The sequence below is a fragment of the Tachypleus tridentatus genome, chromosome 2 (assembly GCF_004210375.1).
Source record: "Tachypleus tridentatus isolate NWPU-2018 chromosome 2, ASM421037v1, whole genome shotgun sequence".
In the NCBI taxonomy this organism is placed as follows: Eukaryota; Metazoa; Arthropoda; class Merostomata; order Xiphosura; family Limulidae; genus Tachypleus; species Tachypleus tridentatus.
The window spans coordinates 5109074-5127865 of NC_134826.1; the positions used below are offsets into that span (position 1 = coordinate 5109074).

Sequence of the window (18792 nt, forward strand, 5' to 3'; positions counted from 1 at the left end):
CAAGTGTACAAGAGCACTGAATATCTTCCATGTCCTCTCTTCCACTTCTTTGGGATCAGATTAATGTTCTATGCTCAGGATCTATCGTGCTCTCATTCTGTCAAAACTGGACTATGGGTCTCTGGTCTATGGCTCTGTCTTGAAGATGTTGGCCTTTATTCTTCATCTGGGGCTTTCTGTACTTCAACAATTCAGAGTTTGAGTCTCATGAACCTCCTTTACACTTCTGCCATTTCCAACTGTCCTTACTTTAAAACTTTTGTCATTACCACAGCATCTCACCTGGGGCTGTGTTTTCCTTCCTTGGTGGGCCATACTTTTTCAGAATAAATGGCCTGCCATTGTTTCTTTTGACCTTTATATCCAGGTGCAGCTGACTGATTTATGTCTGGCCTTGGATGGCATTGCTGTCTCCACAGGTCAGCCCATTCCATTATGGCTTATTACCATTTCCAAATGTGACCTTTTTTTGAGTCATCTGAAGAAGGAGGATACTCCTGATTGGAGGCGTCATTTTATATTTGCCGAACATCTTTCAAACAACATTCTATTCCCATTTCTAAAGAAGGTGACTCTGTGGGCTCTGCCATGGTTTGTCTGCTTTGATGCTATCACTGCCATGGTTTTTCCATACATGGACTACGACCGTATATCGAAGGCTCGATTCTCCCCCCCCCTCCCAGCCTCATTAGAGGGCCGGTATAATTTTTTTTTGTCTGTGCTATTTTTATATCCAAATCTTTCCCTGGCGTAACCGAAAGGCCTGGTTGCCACTGTATATGCCACGCATAGTGTGTTGACGTATTTTCACTTACAATATCTTATTACTAACCAATATGGACGAATGTACCTCCTTAAAACCTCACCGAAAAACTTACTCTCGCGTATATAATTTGCACGTAACAGAGTTATGTAAATTAAATGTTAAGATATTTCAAAGAGTGTCATGGCTACTTCACTTAATTAACGTCATGGCTACTTCACTTAATTAACGTTTTATAACAAACTTCCAGATTTTTGTTCTTGTTCATTATAAAAGTTCAAGAACTAATTTTCTGTGTGAAATTCTATAGATATGTTGATTAAAATACTTTGACTTTTATTAGTCTTGGTTTGAAAGGCCTCGTCAGGTCGGTAAGTAGCACGTGTGGTTGACGTATTCCACTCGTAACTTCACACAGTTTCTTCTCCCAGCAGTGCTTACACTAACGAATTCAACCTAACACAGTTGAAATATCAAAGTTTTTATTTGATCTAGTGAAAAGAGTAATTGTATACAAATAATTCTGGGATTATATTTTTGTCGCAAGACACATCCGTCAGATTGTTTGTTTGTAGTGAATGTTGCCTCATTCGAGAAATAACCGTGTGGAACTCGATATGTTAAACCGTTGTGTTCGGCTCGTGTCAGAAATTATAACTGGGATAAAAAATATTCAAAATGCATAGATATTTTTGGTTAAGTAGTTTTTGTTGTTGTTTTAAGTATGTTTTCCTTTGTTAACGGTCATCATAGGAACTCCAATATTTATTGCCCGCCATGGCCAGGTGGTTAGGGCATTCGACACATAATCCGAGGGTCGCGGGTTCGATTCTCGTCACACTAAATATGCTTGGCCATTTAGCCGTGGGGGCGTTATAATGTGACGGTCAATCAGACTATTATTTGGTAAAAGAGTAGCCCAAGAGTTGGCGGTAGGTGGTGACGACTAGCTGCCTTTCTCTAGTCTTACACTGTTAAATTAGGGACGACTAGCACAGTATAGTTTTGCGCGAAGTTCAAACACAAACAAACATCACTGATGCTACTCTCCAAATAAACGGATTACTTTATGCAAGTTGACGTCAGATAGTTATACCATTTTTGTGTAAAATGCTATGATTAAAATAACTATTGTTCATCAGTGTAAGTTGTTATAAATCCACTAGAAGTTTAACTTGCACCAAATTGTATTATAGGTGTTACTACTAAATAGTTCGTTCAAGTTCTCTGTGTCTTGGCCTGGCATGGCCAAGCGCGTAAGGCGTGCGACTCGTAATCCGAGGGTCGCGGATTCGCGCCCGCGTCGCGCCAAACATGCTCGCCCTCCCAGCCGTGGGGGCGTTATAATGTGATGATCAATCCCACTATTCTTTGGTCAAAGAGTAGCCCAAGAGTTGGCGATGGGTGATGATGACTAGCTGCCTTCCCTCTAGTCTTACACTGCTAAATTAGGGACGGCTAGCACAGATAGCCCTCGAGTAGCTTTGTGCGAAATTCCAAAACAAACAAACAATCCTCAGTGTCTCAACACCTCATACAACTATCAAGAACAATTTTGAAAAGATAAGATGAGGTATGGATGGTAATGCCATAGAAAACCCTACAGAAACAAGGAAAGAATGAAACCATACAAAAACTCTACATAAGTAATCGAATCTTTCCAAGAGAAAATTACCAACAACTAAGTATTTAATTTCTATGAATTCAGATTTCAATAAAAGTATTTTATATGCTATACAGCTATATGCTGTCATCTTGTAGTATTGACTCAATGGCTACTTATGTACGGATGTTTATATTGTTTTATGTATTAATTAAGTATTTTATATGCTATACAGCTTTATGCTGTCATCTTGTAGTATTGGCTCAATGGCTACTTATGTACGGATGTTTATATTGTTTTATGTATTAATTAAGTATTTTATATGCTATACAGCTTTATGCTGTCATCTTGTAGTATTGGCTCAATGGCTACTTATGTACGGATGTTTATATTGTTTTATGTATTAATTAAGTATTTTATATGCTATACAGCTTTATGCTGTCATCTTGTAGTATTGGCTCAATGGCTACTTATGTACGGATGTTTATATTGTTTTATGTATTAATTAAGTATTTTATATGCTATACAGCTTTATGCTGTCATCTTGTAGTATTGGCTCAATGGCTACTTATGTACGGATGTTTATATTGTTTTATGTATTAATTAAGTATTTTATATGCTATACAGCTTTATGCTGTCATCTTGTAGTATTGGCTCAATGGCTACTTATGTACGGATGTTTATATTGTTTTATGTATTAATTAAGTATTTTATATGCTATACAGCTTTATGCTGTCATCTTGTAGTATTGGCTCAATGGCTACTTATGTACGGATGTTTATATTGTTTTATGTATTAATTAAGTATTTTATATGCTATACAGCTTTATGCTGTCATCTTGTAGTATTGGCTCAATGGCTACTTATGTACGGATGTTTATATTGTTTTATGTATTAATTAAGTATTTTATATGCTATACAGCTTTATGCTGTCATCTTGTAGTATTGGCTCAATGGCTACTTATGTACGGATGTTTATATTGTTTTATGTATTAATTAAGTATTTTATATGCTATACAGCTTTATGCTGTCATCTTGTAGTATTGGCTCAATGGCTACTTATGTACGGATGTTTATATTGTTTTATGTATTAATTAAGTATTTTATATGCTATACAGCTTTATGCTGTCATCTGGTAGTATTGGCTCAATGGCTACTTATGTACGGATGTTTATATTGTTTTATGTATTAAGTATTTTATATGCTATACAGCTTTATGCTGCCATCTTGTAGTATTGGCTCAATGGCTACTTATGTACGGATGTTTATATTGTTTTATGTATTAAGTAAGTATTTTATATGCTATACAGCTTTATGCTGTCATCTTGTAGTATGGACTCAATGGCCACTTATGTACGGATGTTTATATTGTTTTATGTATTAATTTGTTTTGCCATTATACATCATCCCTACATTATACTTGTTGTTGTTTTTTTATTTTAGCAGTTAATAAATGGAAGTTGGGATGAAACCAACAGTGTTAATGAAAACCCAGGTTAGCTATTTATAAATTTTCTTGAATTGTTATAAGAAAGATTTGAAACCATGATGGGCAGTACAAAATATGGCGGCCATTGTTTTTGTCCTGGACAGTCCTTGCACACTAGTCATTACTGCGCTTAATGACTAATACACACCCACACTATGTGAAAGGTTTTCTCACCTCTCTGCACGTCTCTAATATCCATTTACTAAGCTGAAGTTTTGGGCTTAACAAAAACCAGACCATACAAAGCTTCCTTGAAATACCCAAAATACATCAGTACTTTCGTCTTCATGTCACTTATGGTTAGAATATCGCAATCGCACCTATGGACGTCTGTTCTCTTGCACAATCTGGAGATGAGTTTGTGATCAAATTATCAACTTAAAACTGACTACTTACGTAAGTTGACTATTAAATTTAGAAAATCGAAAAAGATTATGGCATAAGGAATGAAGGGGAACATCCTAACAGTTTTTATGGCTTTTGGGTACTTTAGGCTAAACATTAACCGTAAGTTTGTTTCACTTACATTATTTTCATAACAACAAAATGGACTGAAGACGTCCAGTAAAATTAGGTAATAGTTTGTTTCACTTACATTATTTTCATAACAACAAAATGGACTGAAGACGTCCAGTAAAATTAGGTAATATCGTGTATTACTAATGTTTATAACAACAAAATGGACTGAAGACGTCCAGTAAAATTAGGTAATATCGTGTATTACTAATGTTTATAACAACAAAATGGACTGAAGACGTCCAGTAAAATTAGGTAATATCGTGTATTACTAATGTTTACAACAACAAAATGGACTGAAGACGTCCAGTAAAATTAGGTAATATCGTGTATTACTAATGTTTACAACAACAAAATGGACTGAAGACGTCCAGTAAAATTAGGTAATATCGTGTATTACTAATGTTTACAACAACAAAATGGACTGAAGACGTCCAGTAAAATTAGGTAATATCGTGTATTACTAATGTTTACAACAACAAAATGGACTGAAGACGTCCAGTAAAATTAGGTAATATCGTGTATTACTAATGTTTACAACAACAAAATGGACTGAAGACGTCCAGTAAAATTAGGTAATATCGTGTATTACTAATGTTTACAACAACAAAATGGACTGAAGACGTCCAGTAAAATTAGGTAATATCGTGTATTACTAATGTTTACAACAACAAAATGGACTGAAGACGTCCAGTAAAATTAGGTAATATCGTGTATTACTAATGTTTACAACAACAAAATGGACTGAAGACGTCCAGTAAAATTAGGTAATATCGTGTATTACTAATGTTTACAACAACAAAATGGACTGAAGACGTCCAGTAAAATTAGGTAATATCGTGTATTACTAATGTTTACAACAACAAAATGGACTGAAGACGTCCAGTAAAATTAGGTAATATCGTGTATTACTAATGTTTACAACAACAAAATGGACTGAAGACGTCCAGTAAAATTAGGTAATATCGTGTATTACTAATGTTTACAACAACAAAATGGACTGAAGACGTCCAGTAAAATTAGGTAATATCGTGTATTACTAATGTTTACAACAACAAAATGGACTGAAGACGTCCAGTAAAATTAGGTAATATCGTGTATTACTAATGTTTACAACAACAAAATGGACTGAAGACGTCCAGTAAAATTAGGTAATATCGTGTATTACTAATGTTTACAACAACAAAATGGACTGAAGACGTCCAGTAAAATTAGGTAATATCGTGTATTACTAATGTTTACAACAACAAAATGGACTGAAGACGTCCAGTAAAATTAGGTAATATCGTGTATTACTAATGTTTACAACAACAAAATGGACTGAAGACGTCCAGTAAAATTAGGTAATATCGTGTATTACTAATGTTTACAACAACAAAATGGACTGAAGACGTCCAGTAAAATTAGGTAATATCGTGTATTACTAATGTTTACAACAACAAAATGGACTGAAGACGTCCAGTAAAATTAGGTAATATCGTGTATTACTAATGTTTACAACAACAAAATGGACTGAAGACGTCCAGTAAAATTAGGTAATATCGTGTATTACTAATGTTTACAACAACAAAATGGACTGAAGACGTCCAGTAAAATTAGGTAATATCGTGTATTACTAATGTTTACAACAACAAAATGGACTGAAGACGTCCAGTAAAATTAGGTAATATCGTGTATTACTAATGTTTACAACAACAAAATGGACTGAAGACGTCCAGTAAAATTAGGTAATATCGTGTATTACTAATGTTTACAACAACAAAATGGACTGAAGACGTCCAGTAAAATTAGGTAATATCGTGTATTACTAATGTTTACAACAACAAAATGGACTGAAGACGTCCAGTAAGATTAGGTAATATCGTGTATTACTAATGTTTACAACAACAAAATGGACTGAAGACGTCCAGTAAGATTAGGTAATATCGTGTATTACTAATGTTTACAACAACAAAATGGACTGAAGACGTCCAGTAAGATTAGGTAATATCGTGTATTACTAATGTTTACAACAACAAAATGGACTGAAGACGTCCAGTAAGATTAGGTAATATCGTGTATTACTAATGTTTACAACAACAAAATGGACTGAAGACGTCCAGTAAGATTAGGTAATATCGTGTATTACTAATGTTTACAACAACAAAATGGACTGAAGACGTCCAGTAAGATTAGGTAATATCGTGTATTACTAATGTTTACAACAACAAAATGGACTGAAGACGTCCAGTAAGATTAGGTAATATCGTGTATTACTAATGTTTACAACAACAAAATGGACTGAAGACGTCCAGTAAGATTAGGTAATATCGTGTATTACTAATGTTTACAACAACAAAATGGACTGAAGACGTCCAGTAAGATTAGGTAATATCGTGTATTACTAATGTTTACAACAACAAAATGGACTGAAGACGTCCAGTAAGATTAGGTAATATCGTGTATTACTAATGTTTACAACAACAAAATGGACTGAAGACGTCCAGTAAGATTAGGTAATATCGTGTATTACTAATGTTTACAACAACAAAATGGACTGAAGACGTCCAGTAAGATTAGGTAATGAAGACGTCCAGTAAGATTAGGTAATATCGTGTATTACTAATGTTTACAACAACAAAATGGACTGAAGACGTCCAGTAAGATTAGGTAATATCGTGTATTACTAATGTTTACAACAACAAAATGGACTGAAGACGTCCAGTAAGATTAGGTAATATCGTGTATTACTAATGTTTACAACAACAAAATGGACTGAAGACGTCCAGTAAGATTAGGTAATATCGTGTATTACTAATGTTTACAACAACAAAATGGACTGAAGACGTCCAGTAAGATTAGGTAATATCGTGTATTACTAATGTTTACAACAACAAAATGGACTGAAGACGTCCAGTAAGATTAGGTAATATCGTGTATTACTAATGTTTACAACAACAAAATGGACTGAAGACGTCCAGTAAAGTATTACTAATGTTTACAACAACAAAATGGACTGAAGACGTCCAGTAATTAGGTAATATCGTGTATTACTAATGTTTACAACAACAAAATGGACTGAAGACGTCCAGTAAGATTAGGTAATATCGTGTATTACTAATGTTTACAACAACAAAATGGACTGAAGACGTCCAGTAAGATTAGGTAATATCGTGTATTACTAATGTTTACAACAACAAAATGGACTGAAGACGTCCAGTAAGATTAGGTAATATCGTGTATTACTAATGTTTACAACAACAAAATGGACTGAAGACGTCCAGTAAGATTAGGTAATATCGTGTATTACTAATGTTTACAACAACAAAATGGACTGAAGACGTCCAGTAAGATTAGGTAATATCGTGTATTACTAATGTTTACAACAACAAAATGGACTGAAGACGTCCAGTAAGATTAGGTAATATCGTGTATTACTAATGTTTACAACAACAAAATGGACTGAAGACGTCCAGTAAGATTAGGTAATATCGTGTATTACTAATATGTATTACATGTTTACAACAACAAAATGGACTGAAGACGTCCAGTAAGATTAGGTAATATCGTGTATTACTAATGTTTACAACAACAAAATGGACTGAAGACGTCCAGTAAGATTAGGTAATATCGTGTATTACTAATGTTTACAACAACAAAATGGACTGAAGACGTCCAGTAAGATTAGGTAATATCGTGTATTACTAATGTTTACAACAACAAAATGGACTGAAGACGTCCAGTAAGATTAGGTAATATCGTGTATTACTAATGTTTACAACAACAAAATGGACTGAAGACGTCCAGTAAGATTAGGTAATATCGTGTATTACTAATGTTTACAACAACAAAATGGACTGAAGACGTCCAGTAAGATTAGGTAATATCGTGTATTACTAATGTTTACAACAACAAAATGGACTGAAGACGTCCAGTAAGATTAGGTAATATCGTGTATTACTAATGTTTACAACAACAAAATGGACTGAAGACGTCCAGTAAGATTAGGTAATATCGTGTATTACTAATGTTTACAACAACTAATGTATTACTAATGTTTACAACAACAAAATGGACTGAAGACGTCCAGTAAGATTAGGTAATATCGTGTATTACTAATGTTTACAACAACAAAATGGACTGAAGACGTCCAGTAAGATTAGGTAATATCGTGTATTACTAATGTTTACAACAACAAAATGGACTGAAGACGTCCAGTAAGATTAGGTAATATCGTGTATTACTAATGTTTACAACAACAAAATGGACTGAAGACGTCCAGTAAGATTAGGTAATATCGTGTATTACTAATGTTTACAACAACAAAATGGACTGAAGACGTCCAGTAAAATTAGGTAATATCGTGTATTACTAATGTTTACAACAACAAAATGGACTGAAGACGTCCAGTAAAATTAGGTAATATCGTGTATTACTAATGTTTACAACAACAAAATGGACTGAAGACGTCCAGTAAAATTAGGTAATATCGTGTATTACTAATGTTTACAACAACAAAATGGACTGAAGACGTCCAGTAAAATTAGGTAATATCGTGTATTACTAATGTTTACAACAACAAAATGGACTGAAGACGTCCAGTAAAATTAGGTAATATCGTGTATTACTAATGTTTACAACAACAAAATGGACTGAAGACGTCCAGTAAAATTAGGTAATATCGTGTATTACTAATGTTTACAACAACAAAATGGACTGAAGACGTCCAGTAAAATTAGGTAATATCGTGTATTACTAATGTTTACAACAACAAAATGGACTGAAGACGTCCAGTAAAATTAGGTAATATCGTGTATTACTAATGTTTACAACAACAAAATGGACTGAAGACGTCCAGTAAAATTAGGTAATATCGTGTATTACTAATGTTTACAACAACAAAATGGACTGAAGACGTCCAGTAAAATTAGGTAATATCGTGTATTACTAATGTTTACAACAACAAAATGGACTGAAGACGTCCAGTAAAATTAGGTAATATCGTGTATTACTAATGTTTACAACAACAAAATGGACTGAAGACGTCCAGTAAAATTAGGTAATATCGTGTATTACTAATGTTTACAACAACAAATGGACTGAAGACGTCCAGTAAAATTAGGTAATAGACGTCCAGTGAAGAAAATTAGGTAATATCGTGTATTACTAATGTTTACAACAACAAAATGGACTGAAGACGTCCAGTAAAATTAGGTAATATCGTGTATTACTAATGTTTACAACAACAAAATGGACTGAAGACGTCCAGTAAAATTAGGTAATATCGTGTATTACTAATGTTTACAACAACAAAATGGACTGAAGACGTCCAGTAAAATTAGGTAATATCGTGTATTACTAATGTTTACAACAACAAAATGGACTGAAGACGTCCAGTAAAATTAGGTAATATCGTGTATTACTAATGTTTACAACAACAAAATGGACTGAAGACGTCCAGTAAAATTAGGTAATATCGTGTATTACTAATGTTTATAACAACAAAATGGACTGAAGACGTCCAGTAAAATTAGGTAATATCGTGTATTACTGATGTTAGATTTTCAAGTTGATATATGATTATTCATTTTACGTTCACTACGTCGCTTTCTCAGTTGGAAAATACATAACCTTATCTGTTTCTTTTACCCTTCTTTACTGATTTCATGTAAGTGCTAGTTTTCACTGTTTAATGTTAAAGTATCCATAACAACATTAGCAAGTAATATAAAATTGTTGTAACGTTATTTTTCGTTGTTATATTTGAAATCAAATTAACATTCGCACCACATTTAATAATCACAGCTTAGTTAACTTTCACCTTTAATGTCTCTACCAGCTTAAATACTTTTACACTGCTGTACAGAAAACTACACTTGTACGTTGGCTGGGTTGTTAAGCCTAATAGCAGCTACTGCAGTGTAGCTTTAAACCCATTACATCTGACGCTTTTTTTATACTTTGATAATTCTTGTATCTCTTAGTCTCCCAATGTTGTTACACGCTATAATTTTAATGTTGTAATTCAGACGTTAGAGGGCGCATGACGTTAAAGTCAAGAAATTTCTAGAATATTCAGTGGTTCTATTTCACTATTGCGAACTGCCAAACCAAATCCATAACTTTTAACAATTTATTTTTAATTCTTCTATTGATAACAATTTTATAACGGAAACAAACAAACAAAAACTGTAATATACGCTTGCGTACAGTATATTGTTAAAAGAAGTTCTGCGTAAAATTTGCTACGATTTCAATAAGTATGCTTGTCAAGTTGTAAATAAACTTATAAATGATAAGTCTTTTTGGAAAAACAAAACACAGTATTGGTCATGCAAGATAAATTTGAGCCCCACAATAGAAAACGTCAGTTTGCTCAATAAACTTTCGTAGAAAAAGAAAGAAATACCAATGAACGGCATAAGTTAGGAGGGGATCTGGCATAGCCTGATGGTCAGGACGCGTGACTCGCAATCTACGGTTTCAAATCTCAATCGCCGAAGATGTTCGCCCTTTCAGCCTTGGGGGCGTTATAAAGTGATAGTCAATCAGATTATTGATTGGTAAAAGAGTAGCTCAAGTGTTGGCGGTGGGTGTTGACTAGCAGTCTTCCCTTCAGTTCATCACTGCTCGCAATGTTATGATTTTCGAGTGAGTGAGGCAGCGCGTGTGTCTGTGTTTTTCGTATAGCAAAGCCACATCGAGCTATCTGCTGAGCCCACCGAAGGGAATCGAACCCCTGATTTTAGCGTTGTAAATCCGTAGACTTACCGCTGTACTAGCGTGGGGCAGCAGCGATAGATAAGTTGATTATATTTTGAAATCCAAGTTTTGTGTATGTCTGTAACAAAGTACAACGTCTTAAAGTTTTGTTCAAAATGATCAGTTAATGTTTATTAAGGCATTAATGAAAGTTCCAAGAAATTATTTCGTAAATACGTCTTGATTAAGTGCTCCAGTATCTGATTTGATGAAGCCACAATAGTGAAACATTGACTGAAATAATTATTATTAATATCTAGAGAGTAAAAACAGTTTTCTGTTTTGTTTTTCTCCAACTTAATTGACAAAATGTCTAATTTTTTCTACCTATGAATTCAGAAAAACAAAATACCCTCTAGAGGCCATTGAGCAAGGTTTTATGTTTCTTTGTAGTCTAGAATATGGTTAATGGACGAGTGACGTTCGGCTAAAATCTTTCTTCTTCTATTGATGGACCAGATATGGTAGAACGAAGTTAGAGTAAAATACAGGCCATGCACAGAAGTGCTTTTGGACACGAAGTGCCTCTTCGGTACCCTCTTTACTCTGCAGAGAACTCAACGAACTTTGGTAAAGATGATGGTCATGCTGTTTACCAGGTATGGATGAAACATCGTGAGTGATTTTTTCATAAAGCTTTTATATCTAATTTATTCTACATAATTATCACTTGAAACAGTATAAAAACTGACGGCCAAAAGTGTAAGCATAAATACTAAAACAAAACAACAATAAATATATACGATGCGCGCAACCTTGACAATAAGTTTGCCATCTCATCATTTGTCTGGATGAATTTGGAATTCAAGAGTAACTATTTCTTGCCTCGTGAGGACCTGGCTGAAGAGAGCCCTACTGTGGTGGTATATTTTCAGAGGACCTGGCTGAAGAGAGCCCTACTGTGGTGGTATATTTTCAGAGGACTTGGCTGAAGAGAGCCCTACTGTGGTGGTATATTTTCAGAGGACCTGGCTGAAGAGAGCCCTACTGTGGTGGTATATGTTCAGAGGACCTGGCTGAAGAGAGCCCTACTGTGGTGGTATATGTTCAGAGGACCTGGCTGAAGAGAGCCCTACTGTGGTTGTATATTTTCAGAGGACCTGGCTGAAGAGAGCCCTACTGTGGTGGTATATTTTCAGAGGACCTGGCTGAAGAGAGCCCTACTGTGGTGGTATATTTTCAGAGGACCTGGCTGAAGAGAGCCCTACTGTGGTGGTATATGTTCAGAGGACCTGGCTGAAGAGAGCCCTACTGTGGTGGTATATGTTCAGAGGACCTGGCTGAAGAGAGCCCTACTGTGGTGGTATATGTTCAGAGGACCTGGCTGAAGAGAGCCCTACTGTGGTGGTATATTTTCAGAGGACCTGGCTGAAGAGAGCCCTACTGTGGTTGTATATTTTCAGAGGACCTGGCTGAAGAGAGCCCTACTGTGGTGGTATATTTTCAAGTTTTGTAGACACAAAAAATAAATTTGGATTAAACAGATACAATCCAGTTTTTGCAGCAACACTGTTAACAACAACATGGGATTATTTACTAGAAACGATTTGACGCAAACATAAAATACCTTACAAAAATACGACAAAAATATATGGAAATAAGCCTAAACCTTTCTGAGAGGCCACAAAATTATACAACAAATCGAAAGAAAAACAACATCTTACACCTTGACATAATACATTGAAGGGAAAACAATATTTTTATCGTATTTTCTTACGTCTTTTGGAACGAAACGTTGTAAACACAGTTGTTGTTATTACAATTCAAAGAGAGTGTACCGACCCAGCTATTAACTGCTTTATTTTCGTTCTACCGTTAATAAGGACACAATTTTCAAGAAGGGTAAGTGATAATACTGATCGGTGGCGTGACTACAAAAAATGGACCCCACCTCCTCATAAAAGTAAATGGGCTTCTTACTTTTATTCCATTAAAATTGTAGTTACGATTCGGACCAAAAACACGTCCTCCTCCTCTGGTAATTACAAGGGCATACTCACGGCACTGCTGTAGACCATATCCAGTAGCGTATCCAGAATTATCAGAGAAGGAAGGGGGGGTAGGATTCCATCGCAGTAGGTCAAATACTCTTGACCTTGTTACCTACAGTTACCAGTAATGCGTAACCAGGCTGAGATTTGATAGGTCACGTGGAAAGAAATTGGATCAAAAATTCGTGACTTCTACGTTTTCAGAGAAAGATCAACTTTAATATTTTACAGTAATTTGATTAGCGGAAAGTTAGAATCTGAGGCTATTATCTAAAAGTATAATGTACATATAAAGCTATTCCAGAATATTGAAATGTATCAAGTCATCCCTTAAGTAATGTCCAATTTTAGGTTCATAGAAAGAGAAAGGATTTCAAACACTTTTAATGTTATTTAATCAATAATGTATGTTCCATTATTATTAATTACTTGCTGCAATGATTCACAAGCTTCTGAATGTCACTTCTATAAAATTCTTGGGGTATGGAGGAAAAGAATGTAGAGAGGGTAGTTTTAACATCTTCATGTGTTCCAAACTCTTTTCCATCAAGATAGTTCTGCAAACTTTGGAATAGATGATAATCAGATAGGACAAGGTCTGGAGAATAAGGAGAATGTGGAAGTTTTTCCCAGTCTAGATCTTCAGTCTTTACAGATGTGATCCTTGTTGTATGGGACTTTGTATTATCCTGGTGTAACACAACACCTTTACAATTGATCAAAGCAGGCCACTTTTCTTTCAGTGCAACATTCAAGCACTCTAACTGTTGACAATAGAAGTCTGATATAATCGTTACATTGGATGACAGCAACTCAAAGTGGATCATACCAACAATATTCCACCAAACGCTTAACATGACTTTCCTAAGGTTGAGGTCCATTTTGGGCTGTGCTTTAGCCAGTTTACCTGCACTGAGCTACTGTCTGGTGCTTAACATTTTTATAAAATAACTACGTTTCATCTCCAGTCGCTGACCTGTCCAATAAAAGTGAGTTACGTTCACGCGAGTACAAAGAAGTGCAAATGCTCACTCTTGCTCTAAGGTTGGCTTCTGTCAAATCATGGGGACCCATTTTCCAAGTTTTGACACTTTTCCAAACTTGCACATGACTGTGAACTATTTAATGGGTTGAATTAATCTTCTGTGCTGGTTCTTCAACTGTTACAACACAATCTTCATCAAGTGCAGCCAGCAGCAAGTTATTATTAAACTCAACAGGATGACCTGAACGTCATGCATCACTTAAGCTGTAGTAACCTGATATGAACTTCTGAAACCAACTTCGACATTTTCTTTCATTGAGAAATCTTGCACCATAAACATCCATCTTCATAAGGGTTTATTTGATTAATGATTTGAAACAGTGTAGTTGGGTTAGTTTATTTTATTTGTCTGAACATTTTTATACACGTCCTACGACATATTTTAGTCATTAAAATCTTCTACAAACACAGAAATGTACTTTCTGTATTAAATTTTCGAACAATACTTATGGGATGACCTGATATATCGCCCTGTCATCCTTTATTGCAATTTAACCATACCATGGCGTTGTTGAAGGATCTCGCAGCTTCTGTGTTTTCTGCACTGGTCGCCTCAATTTTAGGAATGTAAGCTAGAGGGAATGTAGCTAGTCACCCACCGCCTACTCGTCGACTACTTTAATCGAATAGGGATTACCTGTCACGTGGGGAGAGTCTGTTCGGTGACGGGATTCGAACTTAAGACCCGCAAAGAGCAAGTCAAACGTATTACTTACCAGGCCTTATTGAAAGGAGGCTTTGACACTTGTACTTGTTGAACGTAGGGATATTCGTAAAAAAAAAAATTAGTTTATACTTTCTTAATAAACGTGTGACATTTTTGGATGTTTCACTTGAAAACTTATTTGAGGTAATAGATGTTATCTGTAAGTCAAATTATGGAACGTAAAAACAACACAAAATGTAGATTGTGTGAGACACAAAATTTGTGACGAAAGGGAGATTTCGTTATACAATAACATTTCGAAGTTTTAGGATGTATAAAGCGTTGTGTATTGAAATACAAGCCACTATATGCAGGCCACGGATGTGAATCCCCGTCACTGAACATATTCGCCCTTTCAGCTGTGGGGGGCGCTTTAATGTTTCAGTCAATCCCACTATTCATTGGTAAAAGAGTAGCTGAACAGTTGGGGATGGATTGTATTGATTAGCTGTCCTCCGTCTAGTATATAATCCCTAAATTAGGAACAGCAAGGGCAAATTGCCCCGAATAGCTTTGCGCAAAATTCATTGAACAAGAAGACGCACTATACACATTATCAAATATGTGCGTGTTTTTTACCCTTCCTAGTTTCCTAACTTGAAATCGATGTAGGCTATAAAAACAAGTTATGCCTTATTTTCTGTTTGTTTCTCAAGAACTTCATTATTTTATGCGTTTTCAAAAACTGCTATATTTTTTGTATTTTATTTTTATGTACTTTGGTTGGATATTTTCTATGAATTATTTTCAGACACTTTCGTTCACTTTTTCTGTTTCCTCCAAATATCTAAGTAGGAAACGTGTGTGATTAAAAATGTAAAACAGAACCTAGGTATATAAAGCACCAAAATGGGCACCTTTCTATATGAGACGTGACAATCCTTCTATAAGTAATGTTGTAGTATATATTCGTGAACAAGGTAAATGAGAAGAATATATTATAAAGTTACTTTGGGCTGAAGCTATTATTATAATACTTTTTACGAACAATTAAAAATGAATTTCGTTAAATCTCCATGTTTCTAAACGTAACGGCGAAAAAAAGTAATATGTTTAGTTTCAGAAAACTGTTCGTGAGAATACGTTTCTGTTTCATATATAATAAAATATATTTTTAGTTTCAGGAACTCCATACTCTGTCTGAGGACGATCTGGAATGTTTGGACACTATTCTGTCTGCAACAAATATCGGTAAGTTTAACTGTTGTCTCGATATTAATGTAATTACATTGTTATCAAATATTATTAACATGGGTGTATTGTCCTGTTAATAAAATTTAACTTGTTTTTCTTTTCTGTTATGTTTTGGGTTAGGTGTTAGCGTGCCCATTTGATGAGTCCATTGAGACACGGTTCGCAACCCGTTGCCGCAGAAATTCGCTTCGTGTTTTGAGGTCATGGGTGCGCAATAACCGTAACAGTCATATCCTACTATTCCTTGTTTGTTTTGAAATTCGCGCAAAGCTACTCAAGGGCTATCTGCGCTAGTCTTCCCTAATTTAGCAGTGTAAGACTAGAGGGAAGGCAGCTAGTCATCACCACCCACCGCCAACTCTTGGGCTACTCTTTTACCAACGAATAGTGAGATTGACTGTAATATTATAACGCACCAATTTTTATATTTGTTTTGTTGCGTGTTTTGAATTATTCACGAGACCATATAGCAAATTTGGTTTTCTCAAGGTTTGAATCGAAGCCTGTGACTTAAGAGGAGGGGTGATTTCTATGTCTTTTATACCTGTTGCTGGTCTAACAGAAGTCAATAATTGGAACAAACGATGGATAAATCGCACAAACAGCAGAATGAATGAGAACATGCAGAACACATAGGTGGCACTGTAATGTGGCATTGAAATAATTATTTACTGATGACACGTCATTGCTATTTTAGTTCAGATCATGAATTTGTAGTTGGTTCTCATTGTCTGGAAGGCTTGCTACATCTATTTAGGGTTAACATATTCAGTATTACGTGAATGAAGATACTAAATAAATTCATGCTGTTTGTTTATCGTGTCTTACCTCGTCTGTTGCTGGAATGGATAGAGGGCGTATTAATCATATGCCACTTAGCGCTATCTGTGATTTTGTTCGTAAATGTGGCGGAGCTATAGGACTTCCCATAAATAAAACACAGTTTTACGCCACCCTGTAGATACTTCATGTTTCTCGATCATAGTTAAAAGAACGTTTCTTAACAATTAACGTATTTACATAGTTAACATTTCATATTAACTATTTTACGAAGTGTAACCAACTAATTGCATCCGTTTCTCAATCAATTTCATTACTGTAGTTACTCTGCAAGACAGGATGCACAACTCTTACAACCGACCACGTGAAATTACAGCGTAGCTCACGAAACACAAACCAAAATTTTCGTGTTTGGAAATAATTTTCCAGAATCACGTACCTGAAACCAGAAATAATTTTCTACTTAGCAGTTTTGTTTGCTCAAGGTGAACCTTCCAATACAGGATGTTGAAGGTCAGCTGGTGTATTACAGAGGTCATTTTGAAGGTCAGCTGGATTAGTGTAGCGGCTCGTTTTGAAGGTCAGATAATGTGGTTTAGCGGTCTTTTCACGTAATATCATCCTGAAAGCGACGTCTGGTGTGGTGTTTATTATTGAAATGGTACTTCCTGTTCAATTCTACCAATCTTGTTAAGTTCTTGTTGACTGCTAAGCAAGAACATAACAAATATTTAACATTTCGAAGTGTTGAGCTTTCTGGGATTGAGGTAGCCAACAACGATTATACATTTTTTTAGCCTCGGCATAACGGCTCATAGAATGACTATGAGTTTTTAACGTACAGACGTTTAGTTCATAGCTCCATCACTTCTTGACCGATTTGATATCTAATTACAGTTTTGGTCTAAGGGGTTAAACCCTTTTGACTGAGGTATTTGACCACGCCCAAGGCCTCGTTGATTAATTTATGAAAATCTCAGCTTTAATTTTAGGGTAGACTGGAAGAGGTCGTGATGAGTATACGCGCGTCCCACATTTAGTATTGTTGGCGCACAAGAATATAACTAATGGAAAGAAAATTACTCGAATTCTGCGCAAAGGAATTTCAAGTGCCGCGGCTGTTGAGAATTCCCTCTTGTTATAGAAAGAAAATGTGTAGTTAGTTTGGTTTAAAGTGATGATACCATTCTAAAAATGAAATTTGTAAAACAAAACCAGAAATATAGTTTTATATTCATTTTAAGGCAGCGAGAGCATGATAACTGGAAAGCCATGTTACTAGTCGGGCATGGCATGGCCAGGTGGGTGAAGGCTTTCGTCTCGTAATCCGAGGGTCGCGGGTTCGAATTCCCGTTGCACCAAACATCCTTGCCCCTTTCAGCCGTTGGGGCGTCATAATGTGACAGTCAATCCCACTATTCGTTGGTAAAAGAGCATCCCAAGAGTTCTTGGTGGATGGTGATAGCTAGTCGCCTTCCCTTTAGTCTTACACTGCTAAATTAGAGACGACTAGCGCAGATAGCTCTTGAATAGCTTTGCGCGAAATTTAAAACAAGAACAAACAGTATGCAGAAATGTTCGAATGTGTGTTCCCAAAGTGATAAGCATATGGTTTTAAACATGTCCCGATATTACAACGTCTCGCCAACCACTCTCATGACACCTTGATTGTACGTAGGGCCTCGTCAGCTCTGTATAGGGTGGTTAACAAACTCGTGGGCTCTTAAACTTGGATCGTACACACAGAAGGTTCTAAAATATATTGAGAAAGTAAAGTAATGAAATACAAATTTGTTCTTATTTCATTTTTTCTCACATTGAACGGAAATTTCAAATAATAAAGCACATGTTTAAAAATACATTTTTGAATTGACTTTCTTTACAGCTTTTTTGTATACGATGATGTTTGACTTGGTTGTTTAGGTTTCCATGAGTGATTCTTGTTATCTGTAGTCAATGTTTCCA

The 18792-nt window shown here is 35.4% G+C and overlaps 1 protein-coding gene across 6 annotated transcripts in view; it reads left to right on the plus strand.

Annotated features, from left to right (window-relative positions):
- LOC143237477 (uncharacterized) overlaps positions 1-18792 on the plus strand; it is a 74700-nt gene that overhangs the window by 22749 nt on the left and 33159 nt on the right. For 3 of the 6 annotated variants that reach the window (XR_013020100.1, XM_076476788.1, XM_076476768.1), the window contains exons 2-3: positions 11505-11710; positions 15972-16044. Coding sequence is in view for 5 of the 6 variants with exons in the window: in XM_076476788.1 (XP_076332903.1) it covers positions 11606-11710; positions 15972-16044 (178 nt within the window). In the remaining variant the exon portion in view is untranslated. The remainder of the gene's footprint in view (positions 1-11504; positions 11711-15971; positions 16045-18792) is intronic. The other 3 variants (XM_076476778.1, XM_076476799.1, XM_076476810.1) reach the window with 2 other exon arrangements.